The sequence below is a fragment of the Takifugu rubripes genome, chromosome 22 (genome assembly GCF_901000725.2).
Source record: "Takifugu rubripes chromosome 22, fTakRub1.2, whole genome shotgun sequence".
Lineage (NCBI taxonomy): Eukaryota > Metazoa > Chordata > Actinopteri > Tetraodontiformes > Tetraodontidae > Takifugu > Takifugu rubripes.
In genome coordinates this window covers 14172930-14197697 of record NC_042306.1, presented here as the reverse complement: position 1 = coordinate 14197697, position 24768 = coordinate 14172930, and the positions used below count along the sequence as shown (strand labels likewise).

Sequence of the window (24768 nt, the reverse complement as noted above, 5' to 3'; positions counted from 1 at the left end):
ACGGTAAGAGTCGCTTCTTGTGCCGTGTTGTATTTTTTTTTAACTGCAGTAAAGGAATTCGGGTTTTGCACCCTCAACCCTGTAGGAGTGAGTGTTCGCGATCCCCATTGCGCTGTTGTCCGTGCCCTCAGGTGTTCGTGACGCAAGCGGGGAATTAGCGCCTCCCAACGGTTGGCTGAGAAACTACAAATAATGATAATGGTATTATATAGATTAATAATGTAAACTTTGCTACAATCTTACCATTTTATAATCAACTGTAACGCATCAGCCTTAGATTAAAGACAAATACCATAATTACGACTCGCTTCTTCATCCATCTCCACATGATTCTATTATTTGGTAATTTCAGTTTTTATCTGCAGTAAAATAACCAGTATTTCCAATTTAGCTGTAATTGAGAGACATGTTCTCAAATAAGCCATAACTAGATATTAGCTATTCTCTTTTGTCTCAGATGTCAAAGATTGAAAGCGGATTCATTTGAGACAAATGACAGCAGAAATCAAGCATTTTCTCATAATTATTTAATCACACATACATTTACATCATGCAATCAATCCATATCTGTGATCTCTTGAACATCCCGTTTCTGTCCATGTCAGAGCCCTGCTATGTGCCCCGGTTCTCCAGGAATGATCCAGTACCTTCTTCCACTGATGGATCCTCAAGACTGCCCATTAAAAATTGACCAACTATTACACAGTAATAAAAAAAGTGGCTACACTTTATTTTATTCAGAATTCAAAATTCAATTTTAGGTAAACACCACAAATATTCTCTGCCCCTTTTAGTCAACTACTTTCCCCTCGGGTTCATATCCAGTTTTGGTGAAAAGTTGAAGGCTATACATTTTTGAGGTACATGCTGCCCAGTTTGTACTAAATCTAGATTACACAGAGGGAAGAAACCACCTGGACACACCGCGGGGGACGCTGGGACGTCCGTTCTCGGGGCTTTGGACACATCATGACAGACCTCACAGACACGTGGAGTGTTTCTACCAACGACGTGAAGAAGTGCTATCCAACGCCCCACTGGCTGCATCTCCGAACGGACGCGTCATCTCAGAGCAAAATCATTTTTCAGAACTACGGGAACAAAACGTCAGGCCGCCGAGCAAACGAGAGGTCGGCGGCGGGACGTTGACGCCGCGCAGCAGGGCCGCCGCTCCGCTCCCACCCGGATCACAACCGCCACCCGACTGATGTACAGTGTATTTTACAGTATATTGCACTTGCACGAGATGTTAGTGTTCTCATGCTGGGAGTTACAATCACTACAAGCTCTCTGCCAAATGTACTGGGGCCTCGTCACAGGGTTCAAAGAAGCAAAAACAAACTCGGATATGTAAAAATAAAATAAAATAATGAAATCATGAAAAGACACTAAAGTAACAAGAAAAAATGACAGAAATAAATCCTACACCACTGACTAGATTTGATAAATAAACCCCCGCGTGATGCCAGAAGATTGTTGTGCAATGTTAGACCCCCGCTCGCCGACTGGCTGATCAGCCGCACGGGTCTGTACCATCAGCTGACACCAGCACGCCATTTTGACCCCGCCCCCAAAAACTTCAAATATGCAGCTACAGAACGACGAAAATAGATACAGTACATAAAACCCAGCATGACAAGTTGCTTTCTGCAAATTTATAACCACAAATGGGGACACAAACAGCTGCAGCTCCTAAATCAAAACGCGACAACGAAGACGGGCGAGAAGCGTCCGAGTAAGCCCCTCCCCCTGCGGAGAACCCTTAGCAGACCAGGAAACACAACGGTTTATAACTTAAAACGTCGACGACACACCCCAACAAGAGTGAGCGACTGCGCCCCCACGAGGACAGGACGAGCGTCGCCGCGTGACGTGCTCCCGATGTGCAGTAATAGTTAGCGTCCATTAGCAAAGCGTTATTAACCACCGAGAGAAGTAAAAACGGGACATTTAGCGACGCAGCACAGACTAGGCTAAAAGGTGGAAGTCTGTCGTGTTAGCTGGAGATGATTCTCTTCCTTTCTACAGTCTGCATCCCTCCTGTGGTCACCAACGACGTGTATAGACGATTTTTAACTTAGCGATAAAAACAATCGGCCTCCACAGGAAATGCCATTAAATACACCTAGAGAACACCGTCACACGGCCCGGCGTTTCGCCGATAAATCCTTCTTCGCAGCCGATTTCCCCCGTCACAGTGGGGAAGTGTGTGAATAGTGCCAATTTAACGAGATCTGTACAGTAATGCGCCATCTAGCCGATTCAAACCCTTTAGTTTACCATGTGAAAGAAGCTGTAAAATCTACCCAGAGAAAAGTGTGGTTAACAATCAACACCATGACGTGTACAGAGGTTAGCCTACAGGATCGACCTATTTCTCACGGTAGGGTCTTTTTTTTTGGTCGTTTTAAAAAATTTTATTCAGATTTTTGCTACCCTTACATTCAGCTTGGCACAGTGCAGAACTACTCGCACGACGACGACAGATGACGACTGGCTGTGCAAAAGGAAAGAGGAGAAAAATAAAACAAGAAGAGAAAAAAGAAACAAAACCAAAGCCACAATTTTGAGGTGTGCGTGGTTTCGCTTGCCGAGGCTGCGCTCAAGACTGTTTGGTTTGGTGGGTAAAGTAATTCTGCTGTCTTTTTTTTTTTTTTTTAATTGTTATATCATTATCATTACATCCAGTAAGAGAGAAAGAGATAAGTCATGATGACAGGCCGGGGGTGGGGGTGGGGGGGTGGAGGAGTGGGGCGTGGAGCTGTACAGGCCAGGAATATTTATATATATTTATAATTCAGAAACTCCTCCATTAAGGTGGAGACTCTTGGCTGTAATGGAATGACAGGTTGTTGAGATGGGTGGGGGAGGGGGAGGGGGAGGGGGGGAGGAGGAAGGGAGGGGGTGAGTTTGGACTCCTTCAATGGCGTCGTCCTTCGATCCCGTTGGATTCAGCTGCAAAGACAAAGACATGAGGTTGACACGCAGCCTTAAAACGCAGCTTCGGGAACACTACATCATGGGGAGGACGGCCCCCGACCCCAACACACGCGTGTGTTCCTGCCCAGCCCTGACAGGACGGGAGGGAAACGTACTTCTTCTCTGGTTTCGTGCTGCCTCCTCCTCTGATGGACACCGTCTGGCTGTTCTGGTAGAAGCTCCCTCCGCTGCGGTTGATGTTGGGGTGGGTGGGAGACGCCACCGGCTGCTGCCCGGGCCGGATGGGCTTGGCTGTGGGGAGGATGAAAAGAATCATCACTGTGGTTTTATCCTGCGCTTCCTGCCCCCCCCCCCCCCCCCCCCCCCCTCCCCCAGTGTGCTCTCCTCACCGATCTGGGCCGAATGGCCCCTCCTGGCCATGTTCTTGGCCCTGACGGCCTCCTTGATGCGGTCCACCTCCTGCTGGTAGCGCTTGCGGTCACGCGCGGCGTTCTCCTTGGCCTCCTTCAGAGCAGACTCCAGGGCCTTGACCCGCTCAGCCGTAGCGCGAAGACGCTTTTCCAGTTTTGGAAGCTCACAGCGCAGGTCTGCATTATCACGCACCAGCTGCGGGAGAGTTCAGGCCCTGTTCACTTCTAAATGCGTAGACTTTAAACCGGGCTGCCTTCTTCAGGTGAGCTTCCTACCTGTTTGTGAACCTTGGTGAGCTGCTCAAGATTGTTCTCAAGAAAGGAAATTTTCTGCTTCTGTGCCGCGCTGCCCCCAGTGTCATCCGAGTCCATCTCTGCACTCTGTACCGGGCACAACCCAAAGCATTAAAGACCACTCACTCCATCTCAAGGACGCTGGCCGTCCCATCAGCCATTTTGTGGCGAGTGTTTACTTTTTTCACTCTGGTTGCCAGGTCCTGGACGAACAGCTTCCTCAGGTTGTGCAGAGTCTGCAGCTCTTTGGCCTGAAAAGTCAGGAAGAGAATAAAGAGAAAGGAAAAGGGGAGTCACCCAGGAGTCACCCAGGAGTCACCCAGGAGTCATCCAGCGCCCAGGCGAGGGCACCAGCAGCTGCAGATGAACTCACCACTGTCTCTTCCAGTCCCTTCAGGTCCTGCCGGGCCTGCTCTCGTCTGTCCTGCATCACGCTGCAAAGCAACATTCAAACGCTCAAACAGGAGACGGTGCGACGCCCCAACAAACGTCAGCGTGAAACATACGTGAGCTCGTGCAGCTTGCGACTCTTCTCCTGGTCGGCCGATTTGAGCTTCTCGTGCTCCACCCGGAGCCTCTCCTGCTCCAGCATGAGCTTCTGGTTCAGGCTGGAACAGAAAAGTAGGTTTAAACCCTCCAGAATATGAGAGGGGAACATCAGGCAGAGGGAGTTTGAGCGGCTGGAGTTGAGGTTCAGTCTTACTCCTGCAGGTCGGTGATGAGTTTCTCCTTGTTGTCCAGCTCGTCCCTCAGGCTGCTGATCTGCTTGTGATGAGCTTCGCGGTGAGAGTGGATCTGCTTCTCCACCGCTTCCTGGACGGGCAAAGGAGGGAAATTTCACACTTCCAGACAAAAATGGAGTTTAAAGTAAATGGGTGGATCTGAGGAACTCACTTTGACTTCATTAGCTGTCTGGATCTCATTCTCCTTCTCCATCGCGTGGACCTTTTCTATAAAACACAGAGGACGCAGTGTGGTTCTAAAATACTGACACCCACCAACTACATCCTGCTCCAGATAATCATCTCATCCTTCGTGCCTCTCCTGCAGGTGAGCGGTGACCTACCCTGAGCGCTCAGTTTGACCAGCTCCTCATTGAGAGAGTCCACGTTCTCCTCCAGCTGCCGCTTCTTCTGCTCCACGTTCTGCAGGTACTCGGTCAGTGACTTGATCTTAGCTTCATGCTGGCAAACAGAGGAGAAGCAGGAGTTTTAGATGCTGACAGCGTCCTCACACGCAGACGCCGATGGCTTCCTTTTCATTGCCCCTCGCTGTTGGTGCCCACACACCTGGGAGATGCGGAGCTGACAAGCAGCCAGCTCCTTCTCGTTCTCGTCCATCTTCTTGTTGCTCTCGGCCTGGGTGCCCTCCAGCTGTTTGCAGCGTTTCACCATGGTCTTCACTTCTGACTTCATCTTGCTGATGTACAGACGGGCCACTGTGAACTCCTCATCAATCATGCCGCTGCCGCCCTCGTGCTGCTGCTGAGCAGGAGAAGAAAAGGTGAATCTCTGAGCAACGCTCAACAGCACCTCCTCCACATCGACCGTCCTCTACCTTGATGTCGTTACTGCCCACGGCGATGCCGATCTCAGCCAGGTCTTTGAGCAGCGAGGACATCATCTCAGTCACCCTCTTCCTCTGGTGGTTGGACATCTCCTTCAGCTTCTGGAGCTCAGAGTCCAAAGATGACAGGAGACACTGCAGGGAGAGAGATGGTTCAATCTTTCTTTTTCGACATGGACCATCACTAATACTGCAATAAATGTTTGGAAGAGACAGTCAGCTCACTGATTTCTGGTTGAGCTCCTCGCTGATGGTCTCAAACTCCTTGGTCTTGTCTTCCACCTCCTGACTCTTCTGGTCGTAGTTCACAGCCAGCTCCTCCAGAGCCTGGAGGACCTCCTTCACTTCATCCTTGGAGGCCTCGTTCTCCGCCTGCAGGCGGTTCAGCTCTGCCTGGAGGTTCTCGTGATCGCGGCGAGAGGAGGCCAGGAGCTGGAGATGTTGCACAAAAGCGTCAAGCAGTTTTTTGATGTTGGCAGAAATCCGGTGCGAGCAATAAAAAATCTGCTTATTAAAGATCTTAGACATATACTGTCATCAGACCTCCAGCACTTACCTCCTCCTGATCCAGCATCTGCTGCTTCAGCTTCTCGGCCAGCTGACTCTGCTGGTTAATCTCTTCATCCTGTGAAGAGCCATGAAACCAATAAGATGAGCATTTCTGTTTACATTTCGGAAACCATCTTATTGGAAGCTCGTTTCTGAGACCACAAACCTGTATGTAAACACAGAAGATGCTGACTCACACACACACACACGCACACACACACTCACTTTATCGTCCAGCTGCTTGTAGAGCTTGGCCAGCTCGGCCTCACACTTGTCCTTCTCCACATCAGTGAGGCGGATGCCCAGCATGTTGGGAGTGGACGCAGACTTGTCATTGATGATGTTGTCCAGAGCCAGCACCTCCTCCTTGGCCTTCTCCTTATCAAACTGCTCCTCCACTGGCACGCTCTCGCCTGCTCGCAAAGCAAGGTTTGGTGAGAATGACGAACACCACATTCCTCAACGTGAACCGTTGGGAACGTTTTTGAGGAGTCTTCCTCACCATTCCTCCAGCGGTTGAGCTCGTTCTCCAGCCAGGTGACGGTGTTCCTCAGGGTCTTATTCTTCTCCTTCTCTCTCTCATACTTCTGCTTCCACTGTTCTGCTGTCAGCTCAATGTTCACAGTGACAGTGTTCTTGATGGTCTTTGCTCTGAAGGTGGGTGGGGGGAAATGACAAAGCAAGGTGTGATTATTCCAACAATGTCTAAACGTACCAACGACGACACTGAAACCGATCAAATGCTGAGAGCAGCGCGTCTGTCTTCTTGCTGCTGGCCTACGAACCTTTGTCCAAACATAAGGGTAGATTTGGTTTCAGCCTCATTGTAGGAGGAGGGCGAGCAGCAGATGACAATGGTGGTTCGACAGTTACCACCCAGCGAGTCCTGCAGAATCCGGGTCATCTTGCTGTCTCTGTAGGGGATGTAAGCCTGAGACAGACACAGACACAGACACAGACACAGACACAGACACACACGTGAAGAAACAGGAAAAAAAGAATGTGAAAAGACTTGACATTGCGAACAAATCCCAGCTCCTCAACCATGTAGCGCATAGATAGATGTGTTCCGTCTCATATGGTTCAGCTGGTATAAACTAAGAAATATCCTGATACAAGCGGGTATTGATCCCAGCCACAAAGCCGCGGCAGCTCTGAGCATCCTTCATTCTATTAAACACGCTGGTCTGGGGGGAGTGAAAGACAAGAGCGCAGTTGTTTCACAACACCGCAGACACATCAGCCGCAGCCTCCCTCAGGTTGTTTACCCACAGTAGAAAATATTGGTTTATTAAGGACAATGTGCGGCGTTACACTCAACGCCGCACGGAGCCAAGTGTCGCCTCTGCAGCGAGCCGGCCTGCAGATGGATAAAAGCGCCATTTTCCAACCACGTGGCTTCAGTTGCTGGTTTTAAACAGCGGCGTGGGGAACGTTTGCTGTGTTGAATCGGCTCATCTCCTGACCGGCACGTCACAGATCTCCATCCGCGTGGGATAAATAGTCGGAGCAACTGACCGTTCCTTCGGCCAGAGCCGAGATGACGTTTCCCAGGGACGACAGAGACTTGTTGATGTTCTTGGCTTCGTCCAGCACGGCTCCTTCTGCTCCAGTTTTGCTGACCTGTTCATCACAAAGACACAAAGAAACCGATTAAACACTGACAAGCACGTCGACAAGCACTACCATCTGCGTAATAACGAAGCAATAGCCGGTGGATCTTCCTACCTTTTCGCTGCCAGCCAGGTCCACCAGGTAAAGTTTGCCGCTGAGTTTATGCTCCGTCATCGTGTTTTCCTGTTTGACATTTATCAGGAAGATACTGTGACTCCTGGAGCTGTGCTCGTTCATGTCTGGGGGAGAGACGACACAGACGCGCTCAGAACGCACCCGCCTGAGGAGGCCTAGAAACTGCAGGAAGGAGGACGGCCTCTTACTTGTAACCGCTACGTGTCTGTTTGATTTGCCCTCATCAATCGTATCCATGACCTCCTCGGGGCTGCAGACAAACCTCTCAGTGCAACCCTTGAAAATAAAGCAAGCACAGCCTGTTTGAAGGGTTCTTAGGCGACAGATACCAGCCCTGGCTGGAGGTCAGTCCTCACCTTGACGTAGGGAACTCTGTTTTTATCTTCGTGCACTGACAGGTTGGTCTTCGACACTGAAAACGAGAGGAAAGTAACAAGTTTAGCAGCCTTCTTAGCTTAGCATAATCAAGAAATAACACCTAATTATAACCAACGCCTCCGGAACAAACAAGACAACCTACCGTCCAGAAGATCCCGGATCTTGTCCAAGTAAATTTCAAAATAGGAAACCTGTGAGCCAATAAAAAAGCCCCATTAGTGTCCCCAGCCTGAGAACCTTGTTCCAGCCATCTCTGCGGGCTCGGCCTCACTCACTTTGATATGAAACTCCAGGTTTTCGTCCATAGAATATATGTAGTTAAAGATGTCTTGCACTATCCTGGGGATGATTCCCATCGAGTCTGTGTCATGGAGGTTCCCCTACGCAGACGGAGACAAACGTCAGCAGCTCGTCGGGTAAACGTAGACCGAGGCCCCGGGGGGCCGCTCTTACCTCCATGGTGTGTGTTTTCCCCGATGATGTCTGACCATACGCAAAAATCGTCCCGTTGTATCCGTCCAAGACATCTGCAAGGCACCAGAGAGCTTGTAAGGGTTCAGAAAAAGAGGCTTTGGTTTATTTCTTTGATTCTGTTTGACTCCCAGACCTTTAACAATTCTCTGGGCGCAAGTGTTGTACACTTGTTCCTGTGATGTATTTGGCTGCAGAACTCTGTCAAACATGTACGGTTTCCCCTGGAAAAACCAAAAGAGGGGGCGTTAGAAGGCGGCTGTGTGTCCGTCAACAGCCTCTGCGTCTCCCAACTCTCCACCAGGATGTAATCAGGAAGTCTAATCTGCCTCCAGTCAACATTACCGGGCAGGAAAGTCCGCTCCTGATGTCCCTGCGAGATTAAACGCGGATGCGGGCCTCTGAATAACAGGCCTCGCTATCACAACGATCCACGCTGTTCACGTCTGAGGCTTTTAACCTCGAAGCATTGACACCATCATTCAACGGAGGAAATATCTGTAGGTTTTTCACGCTCCCACCTGATTGGCTGCTACATCACTCGCTTCAGACCTCTGGGCCTAAATGCAGTATAATGTTGAACTACACTGCTTCCAATAAAGCAATAAACCCCCCGGCAGCAGTGTGACGATGGTACGGCGGGGCATTTCCACCCCCCCGGTGGTCATTTTACTGCACAGCTCTGCAGACCTGCAGCACTTCAGCTGTTCCTTTTACATGCTGGCAGTGAAACCTGTCAATACGGTGTAATAAAGCAGTATCGGTCTCGCCAGACTGTGTCAGCAAACAGCAGCAAAGCCCCAGTTTAGAGTCCACGCCGGTGCCGGAGTCCTCGTTAGACACGTCTGTCTAATGGGATTACTCTCTGAAAGTGTAATTACAGCACCGTGATCATAGAAAGAGGTGCTCCGTACACAACCTGGGGTTATTCTGCAGCACGCACACACACACACACACAGGTAACCTTTAAGTGCCCTAAAATGTCCTGTGATGCACTCATGTTTGAGCGGAAGGGACAATATTTCTTGAACTTTCCATCCCAGGCTGACTTTTCCCCCTCGTCGGTGATATTGACGCGCTGATGTTTGATCAGGCGTGTCTGAAACAAGGCGCTCCCGATGTGGGCGCCCCTCCATCGACTCTGCCATCAGCTGTACAGCGTCTGGTGTCAGCAGCTTCCCCACAGGCTGGGTGCGGCCGTGGACGTACGGCATCAACACGATAATTACCCCCCCGACCGGAGAGATTGCCCAGCGCCCATCCCGCCTGCCCTGATTGGTCAAACAGCTGGTAACCAGGACAGAAAACACAGGGGGATTACCCAGGAGGCCTCAGGGGCAGCGAGAACGCAGGAACACCGACGTTACGCCTGCTGAAGTGACTCCAAGCCAAGAAGATGACAGCAGCAGCACCAGGCTGAACCCACCCAAAACCGGACCTGCGAAACCCCCGACCTCACACATTGGACCCCCAAACCAGCGGATGTGAATGACAGAAACCGGAACAAGGAGCACAATCGCACACAAGCCCTTCTGGATGTGGTTCTATGGCCTTGTAAAGTCCATAAACGGGACAAAGACTCAGGCGTCAAAGTCCACAACGTGACAATGTGTGACTCCAGAAAAGTAATCTTTAACTTTTTAAAGAAGTGACATATCTGGGAGGGGGGCACACGTATTAAAGCCTCAGACCTCCTGTCTATTTAAATCTGCCACTTCTGCCATGTTTCCATCAAACTCTGGAAATAAAACATGCCACCCTCATGATGAGCACAGTGGGAAGAAGAAGCTCCAGTTTATTCCCAGATGGAATAATCTCAAGAAAGAACCTTAATCACTCATTAGGCAGGGTGGGAAACTGCCTTCCTATAGAAGGTCAACGGGTATCAGGAACGTCACCAGCCTGCATTTAAACTGCCATCTCAACTGTCATCGCCTGCTTTTTCTTCTTGTATCGAGGCTATTTGGTCCACACATGACCTCGGCTTAAGCTGAACAACGATTAGTCGAGCAAGCGGCGAACACATTTTAGCTTAAGCATCAATATTAAACCTAGCCAGCTAGCCCAGGCCGGCTAATCTGTCAACCACCAGCTGGCCTAGCCTCCCCTCATCACCTGTAAATCACAACGGTCTCACGCTTCATGCTGAAATAAACTGCTCAGTTAGCAGCTTTGTGTCTGCAGAGGCCCCGAAAAGAGTTCATTTATGCGGCGACGGCGGGGCGGCAGGCTAACGTTGGCGACATTTTAAACTGTGTCAGCCGCTGTTGTGGCTTTGTTGAATGACAGCTCGCTAGCCATGACAGGGCAAAGCTAGCCAAGGGCGACCGGGCTTTTAAAACGACAAGTGCCGGGTGTTACCGAACATGCAACGAATAATTAACGCACAAAACAAAAACCTTGTCTAGCCGCACCGCAGCTAAGGCCAGCGGAGCAACAGCAGGTCAGTTGTGCGCTAGCCTTAGCTAGCATGCTAGGGGGCTAACTACCTTAGCTAGACAATCAAAAATGGCGTACTATTGGCCACGCCAGAGGGCGAGCCAAACAGGTGCTCGCACCCAGAATTAACTTACCCCGATAACAATAGTATCTTCCCCCTGGAACTTGGGAATGTATCTGTCGCCCCTGGTCACCTCGGAGCTGTTCAGGGGCCTAAAACGGCACATCACTTTGATGGTGCACTCCGCCGGGTCGGCCATCTTCCACGGTTTACGGATGGAAATTCACCGATTAAAAAAAAAAAAAAAAAACCAAAAGTGTATCCTGGATGCCAGGAGCGGCCGTGGGGGCGAAGAGGGAGGCCGAGCCCCACTGTACCGATGTCAGGCTCCGGAAAGGGCGATCGACCGTCGGTTACTGAACAAAAGTCCTTGTTTTCCTCACGATCGCTTCCCCCTCCAGCTACGAAGCCATGATACCGGTGGATGAGCGGCGCCTCGCCCCGCCCGCCGCCGTCGTGGATGTGGATCCCAATGACGTCACCCCGCCGCTCCCGCCGCCGCCGCTGTTGTCACGTGGAACAGAAATACCCGCACACCTCCCGCAGAACACACAAACCCCGGGATGTTCTCTTAAACCCACAAAAATGACAAAATAACGTTTGGAATGGCAAACCTTGTGTGGGATTGGTGGTCCATATGACTACCGTGGCCTCAAGATCTCAACCAGGCCAGCCGCGCTAAAATGTTAGCACTTCAGATTAGTTTGTTCTTGTTATCCTGAATTATGAAGCAGTGTAGAATGTGCCACAGATGATTCGCAGTTTACTAAAAGGATGCCAATAATTCTGAGCTTTTTATAGGCCGAGCACATGTTACATGTTGATTGTGAAAGCTGCAGTCCATGCTAAGGTCTCTGCAGAGGACAAATGTGAAATGTTTAAATATCCCATACAGAGATCAATCGCTGGATCTCCTCCATTATGCACCTTTGTTTAGCGCAGACAGTGTTGACCATTTTGTGGTTAGCCAAATGGAATTCTGGCCTTTGGTGTACCTGCAGTTTTGGAGAACTTTAATAAAGGACCCAATCCTTTATTTGATCGAAAGTAACTCTTTAAAAAAAAAAAAAAAAAAACTCTACTGAAATTGGAGCTTCAAGAGACATAACTGTTTTGTTAAAGTGTATGAAATAAAATAAACAGGGTGAGTAAAATCCTTTGATGTGATACAGGAACAAAAACCCATTTACTCAGTGGTTTTCCGGGATGTGAGATAAGAAAAACCACAACTTGAAAAGCCTTTTATTTGAGCTGCTTGAAGCAAACTGTAGGGGAAATGAAATCAACACTGGTTCCACTGTCCCACCCTGCTGGAGACACAGGCGCAGCTTCTAGCTCAGCTGTCCTCACGTCTGTTTGGGAGCTGCAGCTGCGAGTTTTCCTCCTCAAGAGAAATGCCTGATCTCATCCGACAGATGCTGTAATGGAGCAAAAAGAAACCGCGGCTGAGCACAGTTTCTGGCCACGCCCTGTGACAGCAAAGGATATCCTTTTTCATGCTGGAGGGTTGAGCTAGTCCAAATACCAGTTCTACTGGCCAGTCTGCACTCACAGCGGAAGTTGGAGCTGTGTGAGCTAACAGGTTTGAATGTCACCGAGCAACAAGTCCCCAAAGAATATTTTGCTGTCTGTTCTTTATCCGTCAGAACAAAAGGAGGACTCAGTAATACGGGCCTGGATTTGTACCACTTTTCCACTTTTCACCCATTATGCCTCATAATGACAAAAACAGTCTGGGGCATTTACAAAGTTACATATTTACTGTACCTGCAGGCCGTACCATCGACCCAGCGACTGTGCACCAAAGGACTCACGCTCCAGCTAAGCCTATTAGCTGACAGCTGCATCCTGGTTATTATTGTCTTGTTGCATGTAGGTTTACTTTCATAATCAGTCGCTCAGCAGGAATGAAGTAAATGTCCTAACCCCAACAGTGGAATGGTCCAGGATGGTAGCACAAGTGTACATATTAGCCATTCCTCAATGGGTATTTGGACATTGCTGGCAAAAAAGCTTTAGCCTCTTTCCTCATACCTTCAGCAGTCTCTGAATGAAGCATTTCAATTGGTGAGAGTGTCCACAGTCCTCCTGGTGGTGGCCAACCCGAAGCGACAACTCAATAGCAGATATTTGTCAACTAACAGTTCACCAAACACAGAGAGGTGTCATCCCTGTGGCCAGTGATAGCCCAGTCTCTAGGAGAGAGACACTGAAAATTCAACCTAACCCCGAAGATAAACAAAGCCTTACATCAGTTTCCTGTTTTCCAGCCACAGGCTTTATGGTAAGGAAATATATATGTATAAACTAACTTAAGAATCCATCAAAAGACTTTGAAGTGAAAGAAAGAAGTTTGAATTTGAAGGATTTTGCAAGTTTACTGAACTCAGATGAACTAAGATTTAGATGCTTCTGGAGAGAAGAGAGAAAAACAAAGAAGCAGAGCAGTGTGGGAGCCAGAGGACAGTGGTCCAGTAAGGCAGAATATGTCCTGGTGGTTGCAGGAAATGTTGTCGGGTTGGGCAACGTTTGGAGGTTTCCGTACCCGTGCTACAAAAATGGAGGAGGTAAATTTTCAAGCTCTCAAATCCAATATGAAAATAGTCAAATTTTGAATCATGGGAATCCAGTGTAATTTTTGATATTACACTAGATTTTAAATTGTGAATAAACTTGTGGATTAAAAGGAGATTAGTGGCATGAGGAGCATGAAATGAAAAAAAACCCAGAAACATGAAAATGACTGGGGCCAAAGATGGGGAGAGCCTCCAGCAGAACTGATTATTAATACAATTCCCTTATTTTTTCATTGTTATCATCTAAGTAATGATCAGCTCAGCAGTCACTGCAGCTCAATTCTAATGAAAAACAGACAGAAAAAAACAGTGTCAGGGATCTTAATTATCACAAATGTTTGCCATTGAAATTTGAATGTAATTTTGCATTTTGGGGTCATGACTTTATCAGATGCCCTCTGGCACTCAGAACAGGCAGAAAAGCACCTTCAGACTGAACGGCTTCAGCATTTAATTATGGAAATTTAGACGAGGACACAGGTGGACCAGAACAGATCCGACACGTTTCATTCTTTCCTGACTGGACACATAACGCTTGGATGGACAGACCCAGGAAAAAAGCAAAGAAGCCAAAAGCTGGTGGAGCCAGAGGACAGTGGACCAGTAAAGCAGAATTCATACTGGTTGTTGCTGGAAATGTGGTCAGTTTGGGCAATGTGTGGAGGTTTCCGTACCTGTGCTACAAGAACGGAGGAGGTCATTTTTATTTGCATACGACTATCAGATTAATATCAATATTTGAATCAAATATTGAGAAATGCCTGTTTTGATGCTTTCACACACCCACTAGGTGCCTTCCTGATCCCCTACTGTCTGCTGGCTGTGGTCTTTGGGGTCCCTCTGTTCCTCCTGGAGACCTCACTGGGTCAGTTCACCCAGGAAGGATTCATCACCTGCTGGAGGAAGGTCTGTCCTCTGGCTCAAGGTGAGAGGATCAAAATGATGGTAGTTTATGATTCTACAGACATTCAAAATTGTTTTGAAAAACAAAGAACATTATTAACTGGATTTTCAGGAATAGGATACGCACAGCTGATGGTGAAACTGGCCAGCTTCACCTACATCATGGTCCAAGTCTGGGCTCTCTTCTATCTGGTGTTCTCCTTCAGATCCGAGCTCCCCTGGGCCACCTGCGGCAACGCCTGGAACACAGGTGAAATTTAGCCAATTTTTGAGCCAGCGAGAATAGACAAACATTTAAACAAAAGTAATAATAAATAAAACAGGTTATAGTGAAGATGGCTTTTTGATAATGGAGTCAACGTTTGGGAAAATGAATTTACAGTGGAATTTTATCTCAGATAACTGTCGGGATGTTTGGGACTTTGATGCAGCCAATCAGACAGCAAATGAAACCAGGATATTAGACCCCACATCTGCTGCCACTCAGTTCTGGGAGTGAGTAAATGCTGCCTTTGTGTAAATGAAACAATCCAAAATCACGTTTTGATTCAAAAATCAATGAAATCAGGAAGGAAACAGAATGAAATATTCTGTCTCCTCAGATGGCGGCTCCTGGGACTGTCTGGAGGTGTGGAGGAGCTGGGCAGCGTCAGATCAGAGCTGGCTCTGTGTCTTCTGCTCTGCTGGCTCTTCTGCTTCTTCAGTATCAGGAAAGGTGTCAAATCCATGGGCAAGGTTGTCTCAGTGAAAGCACAGTTCAGCTGGAATGAGTTGATATGAAATAATCACTGTCATCTTTTTGAAGGTTGCGTACCTCACAGCCATATTCCCGTTTGTGCTGCTGGTGTTCTTATTCGCCAGAGCTGCAACGCTCCCAGGAGCTTCAGACGGGATCAAACAGTACCTGATTCCACAGCTGGGTCGGCTGGCAAACATAGAGGTACTTGATCCTAAATTTTGACTGTCTTCAACGATTATTTTAACCAGTCCTTTTTTCAGTGTAAATGACCAGTAACTGGCTGGGGGTGGTCAACGAGAAGCCTGTTCCAGAACAGCAGCAGTCAGAACCGCCCTGATTCTTTCTAATAAAAATCATCCAACAAGGATTTTTAAGAATCAGATTCAAAAGAGACACATCTTTTAATGATTATTCCTTATTTTCAGGCTAGGATGGCTGCACCCATCATTCATTAATTTCATTGACTCTCATAATACAGGACAAAGTATTTTGGTTTCTAACTATGAGAGGATTCTGTTTTAAGGGACGTTTGGCAACCCTACAGTAGAGGTACAGTGTAACTGGGATAGATTCGGGAGTGACCAGGCCCCTGGGAAGCCAGATATGATAGCCCAGGCACAGTGAGCTCCCTCGTGGCTGGCTGATCCCAAGTCAGGCACGCACAATTAAACGGACATTAAAACGTATTTTCTTATTTGAGATAGTTGTCCTGATAGTAGACGAATGTTAATGTCCCTAATACGTTGGGTTTCCTTTATTTGCTTCTGTGAGCACACGCTCCCGGGCTTTCATTCCGGTACTTCCTGTTACAGGCAATGCAACGTTGTTAACATTTTCTAAATATTTAATTTCATTTAACATTTAGATTTAACATTTAACACGTACCGGTAATACATTTAATGTTTAGACTTGGCTAGTAAATGTATTTGTAAGATGGCAAATCTTGTTGTAAACATCCTGAAAACAATTTTTTTTAAAAACAAAATTACAACTTTTTACAACATGGTTTGAAGTTAAAAGTCAAAAAAATGTTGCTGTTAATTCTAGAGTGAGCCATAAGCGTGTGCACACGTGTGTATGCGAGTTTCATTCAGTTCGAGGTTGGAGGAAGGATGGTTATTTAATGATGCAAGCAAGCTCGAGTCTATGGATTTAACAATGTGGCAAAGGCAACTAAACCGTAACCTGACTCAAACTGAACACAACAACTCAGGACAACACAAATACAGCATCTAATCAAACTTATATTTTGCTTACCTTAGCTTAGCTTTGTTTGGCTAGACCCAGTTGGTGTCACCAGTCCCAGAGGGAGAGATGCTCCTTAGAACGTAAACCTTGTACTTGGTGGCTAATTGAACTTGCAGTTTCTTGGTAAAATCCTCTGCTGGTTCTCACATCGCTGCTGTGAAGAAAGGCTGCATATTGACGAGGGCAGATGTAAGAGATAAGAGTAGAGCCGAGCCTTTATATGACCCCATGACCTCAGAGTCACATGCCACAGTCAGCCAGTGTCAGCTGCTGGATCAGGTCTTCACACCTGAGGAATTATGGGTCATTTGTGTTCCGGTGCTTTCCTTTGTGTCCAAGACAAAGATAGTAATGTGGTGAACTTGGTTATTTTTGGTGAGCATCCATTGCTCAACCACGGGTCCATGTCCCAACAGGATAAACTAAATTTCAAATTCCTCCAGTGTTCTAAGGTCGAGGAGGAGAAGTTCTTGCAGTGTGTTCTTCTACCACTAGATGGGGCCAAACCCCACACATTGGCTAACAGGGCTTGACAACACCATGACTGCAGAAAGAGACTGAGTTTAATTAGTCACAAAGGTTTGCGAATGTTTGTCCTGACATTCCAGTTGACAGTCCAGTGTAAACTGGAGTCACTCCAACTTCTTGCAGGTCTGGACAGAGGCAGGTTCTGAAATACTGTCCTCCTACAGCCTGACTTCAGGAATCCTCATTGTCCTGGGCAGCTACAACCCATACAACAACAACTGTTACAAGTGAAGGAACAATTCTGAGTTGACAGGATGGTGTATCCATCAGTATGTCATCAGTCTGGTGCTATCTCTGTCCTCCAGGGACGCTTTCTGGATCTGCGCTCTAACCAGTGGGACCAGTTTTGTTGCTGGATTCATTGTCTTCTCCATTCTTGGATTCTTGGCTCAGGTCTACAGTGTTAGCATCGACGCCGTGGCTGAGTCAGGTACTGCATCAGACTGAACCCTCTGAACGGGTCTGAATCAATTTGATCTCCTTTTCCTACCTGACCTCGCAGGTCCAGGTCTGGTCTTCATCGCCTTTCCTCAGGCCGCTGCTCTGATGCCGTTGCCTCAGTTCTGGAGCATTTGTTTCTTCCTGATGCTGATTCTGCTGGCTGCTGACACTCACGTAACAACCTTTGGGTTGGAATAAGAATCTTTTTGAGGCCAGACGGCAGTTGGCTGATTTTGTTTTTCCAACAGTTTGTCTGTGTGGAGGCTGTGATCACCTCATTCAGCGACTTATTCCCAAAGTTGCTTCGCTCCCCAGTGAAACACGAGATCATCTCCTTTCTTCTCTGTGTGTCCTCCTTCCTCGTACATCTCATTCTGGCTACTCAGGTCAGTAAAGAATATCAGTTTACAAATTCATTTTCAATAAATCGGTGAAAAACAAATCATCTGGTCCCTTCTTTTTAGGGAGGAAATTACATATTCCAACTCATTGATTATTATGGCGTAACCAGATTCTGTGATAACTTCATGGCTATTTGTGAATGTCTGGCTGTGGGCTGGATTTTTGGTGAGATTAATGATGATCAGCCAACTAAACCCAGTAGATCAGTCGGGTTGCTTTAACAAGTGTGATGGAACCTTTTGTGATCTGATCTCTCATCAGGGGCGGATCGGCTGGTCCTCATCATCGACGACATGACAGGACACAAACCATCCATTTTCTTCAAACTTTGCTGGAAAATCTTCATTCCTGCGTTTTCAGGGGTAATTGAGATTAATCTTGACCCATTAGGGGTTTTTCTCCCTGAAACGCTCTTGTCTTCTGTGCTACAGGTTTGCTTCCTTCTGTACCTGGTTTACTACAAACCCCTCCATCTGGACCGGTACGTTTACCCTGGCTGGGTGCCTGGCCTGGGTTGGTTCATGTTGATGTCCCCTGTCATTTTGGTACCACTGTGGATAATCGGGCACGTGTCTCTGACAGCAGGGCCCTTCAGACAGGTCGGTATTAGTCTGCTGGACTGCTTCTGTTCTACACCTGGTGTATCAGTGAAATGGGTCACAACTGGAAAGCTTCCTAAACTCCTTTTCAGCGTCTGTCCACTCTTTGTCGGCCCGCTGACCATCCAGCCTGGCAGAAGGGAAGAACAAAAGCTGATCCTGGAAGAGCTGAATTGTCATCTGCACTGATGACCTAAAAACAGAAACATCTTAATACTCAAGCCAAACCTGCTGAATGTGACAAAAGTCAAAGTCTTTGATGTTTAAAGTCACTCCTAGCTCCTACCAAAATCACAGGCAGAAAAATAAATATTTAACCTGATAATGAATATATGACACTGTAGCTAAATGCTTAGATGTTAATAAATGTGTCCTTTTACCTGTTATCTAAATAAATACAATTAAAAGTAGCCACACTCGTGTCCCTTTCTTTAATCGGTTCCAGTTCCTCCAGTTGTGCAGTTCTGGCCCCTCATGATCTCAGATCTGGCAGCTCTCTTCTTGACAGGTTTGGTGTTTGAGCTGTGATTAAGCTCCTTACCAAGTTTCTTCTTCTGGTCAGCGTCTGATTTGAGTGACTGGGTCTGGCACAGCTCCGACCAGAGATAGTTTTATTTGCCTCAGTTGCTTCCATTGTCAGCTTTTATGTGTAGCGTCACCACATTTAGGAGGAAATAGTCAATCTGCACAGCCTTTGGCTGGACTCCACATGGAGAAGAAAGAGATTCCTTTCATTTTCTTCCTTTATTTTGGATTTTTATGTAGATTAATGACACATGACACATTCCATGGAGCACTATGGTCAGCCATAGGTCAACATTTAATCCAACATTGAAAGACATCAAGGTTAATGCATGAAAACCCCACAGATACCTGCTGGTATGTAAATTTAAATGTAAGCAATCTGCACAATGGCCCCACAGAGTACATTAAACTCCACCTAATTCATCTCTGGCTGTCTTGCAAAGCTGGATTGACGCTCACATCTGCGCAGCCTGAATAAATATGGATTTTTCTCTGTTAAATGTACTAGTATTTTGCATTTTTCATCTTTTATGTTGACTTTAGAGAATAATCATGTTTCAGCAAACATTCAGGTGTGACAGTTGGATCGGATGACACCAGCAAGGAGGAGTCTGGAATCTATACTACAAATTAACACAAATTAAATGCACATTGGCTTCAAGAGTAGAAACAGCCTAGAAGGGTGATATCTCAGGATGAGAAGAAGAGAAAGAGAAGATCAGAGCAGTGTGGGAGCCAGAGAACAGTGGACCAGCAAGACAGAATACATCCTGGTGGTTGCAGGAAATGTTGTTGGTTTGGGCAACGTGTGGAGGTTTCCGTACCTGTGCTACAAAAATGGAGGAGGTAAATATTCCAGTCTCATTGGTAATGAGCTGTGTGATGTACTTGGGTATCACTCTGAACTTAATTTGTGTGAAAACATGAAACAACTTGTTCATACAACTACAGGTGCCTTCCTGATCCCCTACTGTCTGCTGGCTGTGGTCTTTGGGGTCCCTCTGTTCCTCCTGGAGACCTCACTGGGTCAGTTCACCCAGGAAGGATTCATCACCTGCTGGAGGAAGGTCTGTCCTCTGGCTGAAGGTGAGAGAAAATCAATATTTCTACATAAAATATGATTTTGTACTTTAGATAGATATAAAATCATAACCTGGACGTTTAGGAATCGGATATGCGCAGCTGATGGTTAAACTATTTGGGTTCAATTACATCATCATCCAAGCGTGGTCTCTGTTCTACCTGGTGTTCTCGTTCAGAGCCCAGCTCCCCTGGGCCACCTGTAACAACACCTGGAACACAGGTAATGCTTAGTTTTATGGTTCTTTCAAGCTTGAGAAGTCATCTATCCAGAGAATTTTTGGTCCATAGAAGTTCTGTGAGAAACTAGGTTAATATGAAACTGATTAGCATGTATTTGTTCCCTGTCTGATGTCTGTATTTGTGTCTAGATAACTGTGGAGATCTGCAGAATTTGGATTCTCTTCCCAACAATGTGACAGGAAATGAGTCCATGCAGCTAAACACCACTTCTGCTGCCACTGAGTTTTGGGAGTGAGTCTTTATTTCAAAAGGTTTCTTATGTATGAAAAATGAAGCATAAAGATCCAAAGCTACGGCGTCATTGGCCACACTTCTGCTCACTCAAGAATCGTTTTTTAAAACATTGCTGTGAACCAGCCTAAAGCAATGTTTCCCATCTCAGGCGACGAATGTTGCGCATGTCTGGGGGGATCGAGGAGCTGGGTAGTGTGAGTTGGGAGCTGGTTTTGTGTCTTCTGGCCTGCTGGGTCTTCTGCTTCTTCAGTATCTGGAAGGGTGTCAGATCCAGTGGAAAGGTTAGTTTTTGCCTGTGCAGCCTACTGGTATTGGTCAGTCACTCCAGTTGCTGACCTGACAAACTACCGTCTTGAACAGAAGAGAGCATATTCACATCTTTAGAAGAGTTCTCACAGTCCCCCCTTGCCTCTGCTTTAAAGGTAGCCTACTTCACGGCCACCTTCCCTTATGTGATGTTGCTCATCTTACTTATCAGAGGTGCAACTCTGCCTGGAGCTGGAGAAGGAATCTACTACTACCTGCATCCAGATCTCAGCCGCTTGGCTCACTTTGAGGTATAATCTACAGTATTTGATTTCAAAAGCACAGAAACAACCTGATTGGTTGACTAACTTAATTCAAACTCCAATTAAAATGTGAGTGGCATCACAAGGAAGGGTATTTTGGAGGACATCATACCAGAGAGGAGTTAAGGGATCATTTACTGTAGATCCTTCCCTTGCAGGTCTGGATTGAAGCAGGATCTCAAATATTCTTCTCTTACAGCCTGACCCAGGGGACTCTGTCTGTCCTGGGCAGCCACAGCAAATACAACAACAACTGTTACAAGTGAGAAGTGGAAGCTCGCATATTGATGTTTATGTGTTCGAAAATGGAAGTGGAGGACATGGCAGTGTAAAACCAGGGGTTTCCGTGTGCTCCAGGGACTGTTTCTGGATCTGTCTGCTCAACAGTTGCACCAGTTTCGTTGCCGGATTTGTTGTCTTCTCTGTTCTGGGATTCATGGCTCATAAACAGGGTGTTACAGTTGACACTGTGGCTGACTCAGGTTCAGTATTCATCAAGTTTCCTTCAAGATGTTTGTTCTTTATCCAGATGTGTTGAGTTTAACAGTCTGAAGGTTCCCTCAGGTCCAGGTCTGGCCTTCATCGCCTACCCTCAGGCTACAGCTCTAATGCCACTGCCCCAGTTTTGGACTGTTTGTTTCTTCTTGATGCTTTTCCTGCTGGCTGTTGACTCACATGTAATAACAGTAATCACTCTGCTGATTGAGAGCATAAGTTGTCTTTTGAATGCCATGAAAAAGGTCTTTGACTCCCTCACCAGTTTGTGGATGTGGAGAGTTTTATCACCACAGTGAGCGATATGTTTCCAAAGTGGTTTCACAAACCATTGAGGCAGGAGATCTTTGTCCTGGTTGTCTGTGCATCAGCATTCCTCGTACATCTCTTGCTTATAACTGAGGTGAGTTTCAACAGCAACGTTGACCAACTTTACTACTCAGAAAACAGATCTTGTCTTGATCCACACAATGGGTTTTGTCCATTCGTGTCTTTTTCAGGGAGGAATTTACATCTTCCAATTCTTTGATTACTATGGCTCCAGCAGAATCTGTGGAAATTTTATTGCCGTTTGTGAATGTTTGGCTCTGGGCTGGATGTTTGGTGAGGTTAATTAACCCACTCACTCAATTCCTGTTGCAAAAAGGGTTGCGCATATTTCTTGCAGTTGGGAAGAATGCATGTTTTTTTCGGCGTATTTTTTACAGGAGCCGATCGTGTCTGCACCATCATCAAGGACATGACAGGAAATAAACCATCGGTTTTCTTCAGACTCTGCTGGAAATATGTCATCCCTCCTGTGTCATTAGTAAGATATTAAGTACCTTTTTTATTGGCAGCACAATCCAACTTGTCTCTAGGTGGTTTACAGAAACCCAAGGCCTGACCCCTGACTATGCAACAGTGACCTAACCTAGAGCGGGATCAGGACCATCTGTGGGGCACCTGGTCATTCTATGATGCCAAATCTGAAATGCCTGTATTCAATGAAGCTCTGTTGTCAGTTGTATTGAGGCAGAAGTGTGTTTAAGCATTTGCTTGTTTTCTCCTTGTTCACACAGACTTGCTTCATAGTTTACCTGTTGGATTTTAAACATCTCCGAATAGGTTCGTACGTTTACCCCGTCTGGGCGAACGTGCTAGGTTGCGCCATTACGCTCTTCTCCGTTCTTCTAGTGCCGCTGTGGGCAGTTATACAAATTTGTATGACACCAGGGACCATCAGAGAGGTCAGTACAACTTTAAATATGACACCTAAATGGGCATAATGTACACACATTATAAACATGACTACATTGTCTCACCTGTTCCTGGACCAATATCTCAGATTCTCTTCAAAACTGCTGAAAATGTGTCCATTTATCATGGTAATTCTGGTACTGTGGTGTGTATCGTTCCAGCGCTTCTCCGTCCTTTGTACCCCTGTTAAAGATCCGTCCTGGCAGAAGAACGATGATGGAACTACTGTTGAATTGGCATCAGCTGCAGTTTCAACATAACTGGACCACCCAGAGATCATGTCCATGTTCCACAGCGTGGAACTAAAGCAGCGGTGCCCAACATTGTTCACGACTGAACAGTGGATCACAAAGACTTACAGAGGATCATGTGAATGTGTCAATGGGCTTGTGCTTAGATGTAAGCTCCTGCGTAAGTTTCTGTTCCCAGTTTAGTTTGTGCATATCATGCATATACAGTATATATATATATATATATAGTATAACAATGAAATTGTTGTTCATCTCTATGCATTTATGCCCCATTTTCCCACCACGAAGAGGGTTCTCTTTGCCTCCAAACAGCGTATTGCCTAAATAAGAATGTACTTTGCAATTTTTGCATACTTAAAGAAAAGCTGTTGATGATAATGACAGTTGAAGTGGCCTGTAAATTGTATTTTAATGTTTTGCTTTGCTCCCAGCTTTTGGTTCTCTGAAATTAAATTGCGTCTTAAGCTCGATCTGCCCGTTGGTCTGTATGTGTTCCAACTCTGCCTCAGTGTGGATCTTCTGATCCACAACAATTGAATCTGACCACCATAGACCCTCTAACCCCCTCAGATATTCTTTTGCTAGAGGGGCTTATCAGTTTTTCAATGCTCACCCTGAGGTTGGGAATCCTGTCTGGCTTCTACGTGTTTGCCAATGAAGCTATACGGTTACAGCAGGTCCGTAGGGCTTCTTGTTGGTTGGTAATACCCTTCAGGTACTAATGTCCATGATTCTCCAAGTTTCTTTAGTTCCTCAATGTCCTCTAGTGGTACCATAACCCAGAGACCTCTGGTGTCCACAGTTCTAGTTGCTCTGCCTGAGGGTTCCTTGCTCACCAGTGATTCCTAGTTCTCCTCCTGTTGCCACTGCTCAAAGTTAAATTAAACATCCACATAGATTATAAAAGTAGAGTAATATGAAGGAGCAACCACATAGATCAATGTTCGTTTTTATTAATACTTATATAAGAACTCAACACCGACGACAACGCTGGGCATCATATATTTAATCCTTAATTCACTGTAAAGAATAAAAGGAAAGAATTTCAAATGTGACCTTTGTTATTACCAAGGGACTTTAGCATGAAGGATGATTTATGTTTGATGGAAGAAAAGTCATTGGTTTTCAACTGTTCCTTGACTGAGCGGGCTCTCCTGCTTGATCTCCCAGGTCCAGGTTTGGTCTGATTGGGGATCAGCAGGTTACAGCTATGATGCAGAATATATCTGATACAATGATCCAGAAACACCAGGCAGGCGTAGACAAAATAAAAGAAAGAAAAAAGAATAGAATAGAATAATAAAATGAAATCTAGAAAAAAAGACCCCAACAACATTTTCATGTGTCATTAGCTTCAGGCAACCTCATAAACCGACAGGTTCCTCATTTGAGTTATTTAACTGTTACCAAGTGCTCTTCAAAGATAAATATGCACCTGGGGAAGATAATTAAGAGGCTTTCTCTAAATTCTCTAATGATAATAAGACAACATGCTAAAAGGTAACTGAACTGGATTTTCTTCAGGTGCCGACAATGTGATCATCTTCATTGAAGACATGATGGGACAGGTGCCGTCCACTTTCTGCAAACAGTGCTGGAAGTTCATCAGTCCTCTGCTCTCTGGTCAGAATTTGTTCTACTGACAGGAAATGGGCAGCTACAATGGAAAAACCATCGACGCTTTACCAGACGTGTTTTCTTGTGTTTATATTGCCACAGAGTTCCTTGAGTACCTTCAGAAAGGTCAGGGACCGTGATTTGAGAGTCAGTTTGAATTAGAAATGACCTGAAATACCTCCAGAAACGTGGATCATTTGACCACTTGCTGATGTTTGTGTT

General features: G+C 46.4%; 3 protein-coding genes and 1 long non-coding RNA gene across 5 annotated transcripts; 2 read left to right on the top strand and 2 right to left on the bottom strand.

The window, feature by feature from the left end:
* Nucleotides 1-512: 512 nt before the first annotated feature.
* Nucleotides 513-11312, bottom strand: LOC101062718 (kinesin-1 heavy chain). Of its 2 annotated transcripts, none has more exons than XM_029830436.1 (26): nt 10931-11312; nt 8494-8581; nt 8340-8413; nt 8162-8266; nt 8029-8077; nt 7865-7920; nt 7697-7784; nt 7488-7612; nt 7278-7382; nt 6545-6690; nt 6262-6410; nt 5985-6172; nt 5767-5835; nt 5436-5642; nt 5202-5345; nt 4934-5128; nt 4711-4828; nt 4539-4594; nt 4348-4457; nt 4151-4252; nt 4018-4078; nt 3824-3895; nt 3627-3731; nt 3330-3546; nt 3096-3231; nt 513-2955 (listed from the first exon to the last, which is right to left on the bottom strand). In XM_029830436.1, exons 1-26 carry the CDS (start codon nt 11054-11056, stop codon nt 2952-2954), a joined length of 2895 nt encoding a protein of 964 aa, XP_029686296.1. In that variant the 5' UTR covers nt 11057-11312; the 3' UTR covers nt 513-2951. The 2 variants fall into 2 exon arrangements, with proteins under 2 accessions (XP_029686296.1, XP_029686297.1); XM_029830437.1 differs by having other exon boundaries at nt 4934-5125.
* A 2651-nt stretch (nt 11313-13963) lies between these two features.
* Nucleotides 13964-18652, top strand: LOC101062499 (sodium- and chloride-dependent GABA transporter 3-like). The gene is made up of 14 exons (XM_029831191.1): nt 13964-14129; nt 14224-14358; nt 14449-14586; nt 14735-14831; nt 14939-15071; nt 15142-15276; nt 16975-17078; nt 17157-17281; nt 17354-17466; nt 17541-17678; nt 17757-17859; nt 17956-18056; nt 18126-18293; nt 18386-18652. The coding sequence occupies exons 1-14, from the start codon at nt 13973-13975 to the stop codon at nt 18488-18490; spliced, it is 1752 nt and encodes a 583-aa protein (XP_029687051.1). The 5' UTR covers nt 13964-13972; the 3' UTR covers nt 18491-18652.
* LOC115247983 (uncharacterized) lies at nt 13979-16532 on the bottom strand. The gene is made up of 4 exons (XR_003887021.1): nt 16333-16532; nt 14464-14575; nt 14217-14348; nt 13979-14112 (listed from the first exon to the last, which is right to left on the bottom strand). It is a non-coding gene; the product is annotated as an uncharacterized lncRNA (long non-coding RNA).
* Nucleotides 18653-19513: 861 nt separating the features above from the next.
* Nucleotides 19514-23084, top strand: LOC115247982 (sodium- and chloride-dependent GABA transporter 3-like). Its single transcript, XM_029831196.1, has 14 exons — nt 19514-19664; nt 19770-19904; nt 19984-20121; nt 20270-20372; nt 20524-20656; nt 20798-20932; nt 21103-21206; nt 21302-21426; nt 21509-21621; nt 21705-21842; nt 21940-22042; nt 22147-22247; nt 22501-22668; nt 22871-23084. The coding sequence occupies exons 1-14, from the start codon at nt 19514-19516 to the stop codon at nt 22982-22984; spliced, it is 1761 nt and encodes a 586-aa protein (XP_029687056.1). The 3' UTR covers nt 22985-23084.
* The last annotated feature ends 1684 nt before the right edge of the window (nt 23085-24768 follow it).